The following is a 6,660-nucleotide window of genomic DNA, read 5'->3' on the forward strand; positions in this document are numbered from 1 at the left end:
ATAGTGTTGCTTTGGAAAGGAAAATAAAAGAGTCAAACTCATAATCTGACAGTATGGCCTCATGGGTGATTGTTTTTAATTCCATTTCTTTTTTGCTTTATTTTTTAAAAAAAAAGACAATCCAATTTTTTTTGTTATCGTTACATACTATATTATCTAATATAATAGCATCGTTATTATTTCTACTGGTTAAATTAAGTATGTATTTAGTTATAACACGTTAATGCTAAACGACATTACTTAGAAAGAATAGGTTTCGTAAAAAAATTTTAAAACAAAACAAACTATTTTGTCAATTTATTATTGGAAATTGGATTGTCTTTTCTTTAAAAAAAATAAAAAATAAAAAGTAAAAAATAAAAGCAAATCACCCATGAGGCCTGTTAGTTTGACTCTTTTATTTTCCTTTCCAAAGAAACATTATTCAATTAACACAACCCTCTCACCCTATTCATTTTCCTGCAAACCCACCATCTCCTTCCTACCCCATTTCTATCGTCGGAGCTCTACCATACCTCAATGTAGACATAAGAAAAAAAAATACAGTAGTTTTGGTACACACTCAAAAGTCAAAAACACATTCCACCCCTCTCTCTAAATGACAGCAACATTTGCACCGTCGTCGTATTCTAAAAAATAAATCACCATTTTTGTCTATGGTAGAAAAGGAAAAAACGAAAGAAAGCCGACCTCTAAGACACCGTTTTTGTCAGAAAGTTGAAGACCAGTGTCGAAGACACCGGCTTTGGGTTGCCACATGCTAGGAACGGTGTTTGAGACACCGGCTTAGCCCAAAAATGTTAAGACCAGTGTCTTAGACACCGGTTTTCGTAGTTTTGCAAACTTTCAATCAAAAGTTCGTATTTAAACCAAAAGGTTTGATTTTCGTCGTATCCGTACAAAGCCTCCGTGGCATTGGGTTATACTCCAAGCTGCGCAATATTATAGGCCAACTCACATATCTACATGTATGAGTCGTTTCTTGGTTGTTTACACTCGCAGTCCATATTGGATCTCGTCCCGTTAGCTGCAACCGAACATTTTAGTGCAGAGAGAGACGAGCAAATCAAGTTAATTCACTATCAAGTTCGAGAACAAAATGCTAATAACAATACTGTTTATCAACATCAGGCAAGTTTAAGACGCAAGAAAGTTGTCTTCAATGTGAGGGATCTTGTTTGAATTCATTTTAGTAAGGAGTGGTTTCCGAGTCGTGCAAGTAAATTTCCCTTGTGCTGATGTCCCTTTCAAGGTGTGAGCTTGGATTCATGATAACGCACATAAGATTGACTTGCTGGGTCACTATAATGTCTCTGCCACTTTCAATGTAGCTAATTTATCACCATATCTGCCTATAGTAGATGGCCCATTTAATTTGACTTGGGGATGAGTCCTTTCAGAGTAGGAACGGACGGGCGCGGGGAGGGGGGATGATGCAGGGGCAAGCCCATTGAACCACGACAGTCCAGTCAACCCATCAGGCCCAGCTCGATATCAGAATGGACCCAGATCAGGTGGCCAAAACTTTTGGGGATGACTTTTAGTCGTGACCAATCCCCACTTTTAATTTGTTGTAATGGTTTAGAAGTCCTTGGTGAAATATGGCATTTTAGAGAGAATGTGAATATATAGATATAAAATTAGAGAGAAACAGATTAGACAAATGATATGACATTATGTAATAGTGTTGCAAGTTACAAAACATGGATTTTAATCCTAACACAACTAACTTATGACTACACATATGTATGATAGATACGTAGATCTTTCAACATCGCAATGATTTACAGCAATATTTATATTACAAAGAAATGCACTTCAACTCATTTTTTCTTCAAATCTTCACTCACGGGTCGATGAGCTGCTAGATCATTCCCACAAATATTAGTAACGTTTTAGATATGTTTCTTATTTAATTATCAAACTAAGCTCAAGCTCAACTTTGGTTTATTAAACAAGCTAACATTTCTCATGTTAAACTTGCAGGCCTTAATTTTCATATAACCAAAACCATGATGCCGTAAAGGGGTTTGAGTATGTTTGGCGCTAATCACAAGGTTTCGTTTATCTGGCAATGGATTCAATGTTGTTTGACGCTTCACCCGTATCAAAGCTTCATATTGTGGTGGAATGTAAATGGCTTTCTCTATGTCGGATCGTAGTTCAGTTTCTGTATCATAAAGGTTGGCAGAGTTAAATAGCATTTGAAACACTTTGAAACAAGATAGATGAAGCTTCTTCCACTGATGAGGAAAATCGCAATTCTCATCATCTGTAAAAATATGTTTCATCAACTCATTTCTTTTCCCCTCTAGTATCTTTTGGACCTCGGCAATTGAATCATCCATGGTTGCATCTGGATTTTCTTTGAAGTGAAGCAACACAAGGTTCATTTTCCCTTCATCTTGTTCTTTCTGCAAACAAAAAATTTAGTTTAGGAAGAAGTATTGGAAAAGAACTACTCAAGGTACTTATAGGTAAGTTGTTTTTTAAGATGACCTCGTAGCTTTGGATGTCATTGAGCAATCGAGTAGTAGCCATTAGTGCTTGCGTTATGCTCTCGTATTTTTGGGGCTTGACTTTGTTTTTTGGTATGCTTGGATTCATAAAACATGAAGATTTTAGGACTAAGATATGTGTCGCAATGGAGATCATGCCGGTTTGCAGATATTCATCCATTGAAGGTATGTAACCACTCCTTCCCCATCTAGTTTCCGTTAACCATGAGTCGAATGTCTCTCTCCACTTTAAAGTGACATGGTGCAAGGAATTAGATTACTTATTCATATTACAATTATATTAAAAAGGGAGTAGTTTAGTTACCAAGTCTCTAAACTCTTCTGTCATATCAATCTTTCCATCAAGGACCAGTGTCTTAGTAGTATCTCTTACAAGATCATCCAAGACTTCGAATATTACCTTGCTTGGTCCAGTTAATCCTTCACCATCCCATCTATTAATAAAAAAAATGTAGATACAAAATCAACCATTGCTAGTGAGAAAGCCATATAACAAATATTATAAGAAAGTTGAAGAGCTAGAACAAAAGGACTAATAATGAATATGAGAAAAGAAGAGCAATAAAATGTTACCTATGAATTGCTTCAATCAGTAAGTGTAACTCTTGTATAGTTCCTTCCATATCAAAAAAATCATCTGCAACTGTAATCAAAATAGCACTCTTTGCAACGAGCATCCGTATTATTGTATCATGAGGCAATGAAGTACTGGCTGCAACAGCAAAGTAACAATACATAGTTTTCTCTCGACCAAATCCCATTTCACTAAGCCCCCACTTCTTGGACCACCTACATGTAAATGAAACCTATTAACAAGAATCTACGCAATCCTCGTTTCCAAACGTATCAATTTTAGTTATGACACTTCAATCACCACTAAGCAATAACATGAGGTAAAATTTTCAATGATATGGCCGGGTTGTTAATTGCATTTGGTTAGGATGCATATATAAGCTTGGGGCATTTGCAGGGGCGGTACTAAAGGGGGGGGAAGGGGGTCCAATGCCCCCCTCCAAATTTAAATTTTGTCATGTATTTTTAAATTTTTCATAAAATTTTAAAAATTTTCTATTGGTTTTTAACATTTTGCCTCCTTTTAGATTTATTTTACATAAGTTTTCTAAGTTTGCCCCCTTTGAAATTTTTTCCTGGTACCGTCTCTGGGCATTTGGTAACTATAGTCTATTTTAGTTCGAATAGGACATAAATAATGCTAAAATAAAAATTATTTCCAACAATAAATCTAGATGCTATCTTTGGAACTAACAGTATATACTAAAAGCATGTAGTAGGACTACCTTTTGAGTTCCTGCAGTTCATTTTGGTAGATGACTTGCCGAAATGCATAGTTTTCAACAGCAAGTTGCATTAGTTCCGTACTATGAACACATGATATTCTATAGGAGGATGTCTTTCCAGAAAACTGAGGCCCTTCTTTGTTTTTCTCAATCCACATCCTATGATCAAGATGATCAAGTCTTGCAATCCAAGGCGTACGTAGTTCTTCATCAATCTACAAAAAATAAACCATATAATGAAAGTTTGTAAAATCCGAAAAGTTAGAGCTAGATATATAGAAAGCGATAGGGATAATATTAATTCGGCACTATATTTACCACTCTAGATAAATTTGGTAGTTTGACAACATCATCGTCCACTATGTTATTCATCGTTGACGTTTTATGAAGCAGTTTTCTCGAAAATGATCTGGCCTCCTCCATTTCATTTTCTCCAAAGCACATAAGATCTGTGGCTTTATAAACACTATACAATACACTTGTGCACTTTCCACAATTGATCTCTAAATGATCCAAGAGTTCATCATCATCTAAGAACCAACAAAAGGTCCCTGAAAGAAATTGAGCTGCAATTAAGGCACAACATACCAACTACAAAATATGCAGTGGAGCTTTGAAGAAAAAAAAAAAAGAAAGAAAGAAATGGGAATATGAATTATGTTTAAAGATACTTACTTGGAGAAATATTAAACCCATACAGCCGAAAGAGTCGAAAAGCTAAAGAGTCCTTGTATAGTTTTTCTGCTACAATTTTCATGCTATCTTGCAGTGATGGTTCTTGGTCCTTGTAGCTTCTAAACAATTGCATCGTTTTGTCGATTTTCATAACACGTTAACAAAATATATATTTGTAATATATAAAGTTTGATTCATGTGATAGTTAAACACTTAAACTCATGATAATTCACCTGTAAACTTTGGTCAGTGTATTCTCAATCTCATCTTCGAAGTACTCCGATACTCCTAGCTTATGTACTTGATCAACGATGCTGAGTTCAACCAGTTCTACATCGATTGGGTACTTTGCTGGAACTGCCCGTGTAACAAAAAGTAAATAAGATAATCAAACCCAGATTCTAGTTCAATTAAAATAACCAGCCCTACAAAACCCATTGTTTTCATGAGCAACTGCTGTATTTTTGTGAATTTATTTAGTTACCTCCATTAGGACAAGTTTGAACAAGTGAAATCAGGTATTCAAGGCACTTTTGGTTTCCGGTAAAAATATAGGCTTGTGCGGTAGCAGAGGGAGACTGAAAGAGTGACCCATCTTCGCTCAAATGCTCGATGATGGTTTCTCGATCAACCTTATAGTTTGTTGATTGAAAAACCTCCAAGTAAGCCAGCAAGGAAGGCTGGTGCCATTTTTCAACAGTAGTTTCTTTTTCCCTATAACAAATTTCATTCATCAACTCTTGATATGATAGTGATCATATATACCTACTTTTGAAGGTTCAAAGCTATATATATACCTAGGTAGTAATAAATTCGCATGAGTTTTTAGCCATCCACAACAATTGCTGCATCACAGTTGTACAATACGTACAAATGCATCAATTGTTGTGGATGGATAAACGCTTATGTGAGTTTATCATTTCCGATATACTTAATAACTAATTATACACAGGTGTTGCAAAACGAAATCACGAGTTCATGATATATGCTTACTTTCTAAGAACTTGTTGCCTACATTCACATATTTCATTAACGAGCGACTTCATGTGACCAGAAATCATAAGCTGTAAACCTGATGATTCTGCAAGTTCAATAGTTGATGGGAAAACAAGGGAGAACCATCGAGGAAGACAACGACGGTTGATGTGAAGCATCTCCTCCATGTTTGCATTTAAGAACTTCAAACCTGAAAATAACATAGATCTCTCTTATTAGTTCCTTTAATATAACTCATCATATATATACAAAAGGCTTATGTATCATTCCTATCTAAACTATAGACTATTTATAATATTCTCCACCAGATTGTACTTACAAACAACAATGTGACTAGGTATGAGGAGGTCAGATATAGACAGTCATACCTTTATTCGAGAGTAAAATCTCTCTAGACTATAGATTGACTATATTTATATTACTTAAACGTGCACCGATACAATACGTAAACCTTTCGTTTTGATGTATGTATAAGAGTCGATCATGCGTGCATGCGCGTACCTTTTTCTATATTATCAACACCGAGACCCCATTTCCGGAGCACAACCATACACACAAGAGTAGCAGGAAGAGCATCAATGTTCGGACGGTCACCTTTAACCGACTTTCCCCAATACCCATCTTCATTTTGGTTATTAAGTATCCATTCAAGGCAACCCTTAAAGAATGGAGTATTGGGTTTCAATGGGTGTGGAATCATGGCTAACCATGCAGTGTCATAAGTAGATGGTGATACAAATGAGTAAACATTGTCACCTTTTGTTTTTGAAAACATGGCTTCTTTCAACTTTGTCACTAAATCATGGATAGAGGCCAAAGAATGATCCATTTTAGGTAACAAATATTTAAATATTCTAATTTGGTTGGGTATAGAAATGTAAAGATTCTAATAATTCTGTTTGGAATTAATTAGTAATGATGGATATATCTGAATATGCAAACCAATGTGTATATATAGGCGATATTTTTTAGAAAATTAATTAATACGTGGAGAAATGATATGGAATCTGAAAAGAATCTTATTTTTGGTATGAATTTGTAATGTTATGGAATCATCGAATTCTAAACTACCTACCAAGTAGAAATGTCTCATGCTAATTGTCCCATCCCAATAAGCCAAGTTTTTTTTTTTTTTTTTTTGAATTGACCCTCCCTCCTATAAGGTGGTTCCA

At 35.3% G+C, this 6,660-nt stretch overlaps 1 protein-coding gene across 1 annotated transcript; it reads right to left on the reverse strand.

Moving 5' to 3' along the window:
• Nucleotides 1–1,682: 1,682 nt before the first annotated feature.
• On the reverse strand, nt 1,683–6,393 carry LOC122582386 ((E,E)-geranyllinalool synthase). Its single transcript, XM_043754770.1, has 11 exons — nt 5,990–6,393; nt 5,486–5,678; nt 4,977–5,206; nt 4,726–4,849; nt 4,493–4,611; nt 4,136–4,368; nt 3,818–4,032; nt 3,093–3,308; nt 2,824–2,953; nt 2,500–2,745; nt 1,683–2,414 (listed from the first exon to the last, which is right to left on the reverse strand). The coding sequence occupies exons 1-11, from the start codon at nt 6,315–6,317 to the stop codon at nt 1,920–1,922; spliced, it is 2,529 nt and encodes an 842-aa protein (XP_043610705.1). The 5' UTR covers nt 6,318–6,393; the 3' UTR covers nt 1,683–1,919.
• Between the last annotated feature and the right edge of the window lie 267 nt (nt 6,394–6,660).

This window comes from Erigeron canadensis, chromosome 9 (assembly GCF_010389155.1).
Source record: "Erigeron canadensis isolate Cc75 chromosome 9, C_canadensis_v1, whole genome shotgun sequence".
Lineage (NCBI taxonomy): Eukaryota > Viridiplantae > Streptophyta > Magnoliopsida > Asterales > Asteraceae > Erigeron > Erigeron canadensis.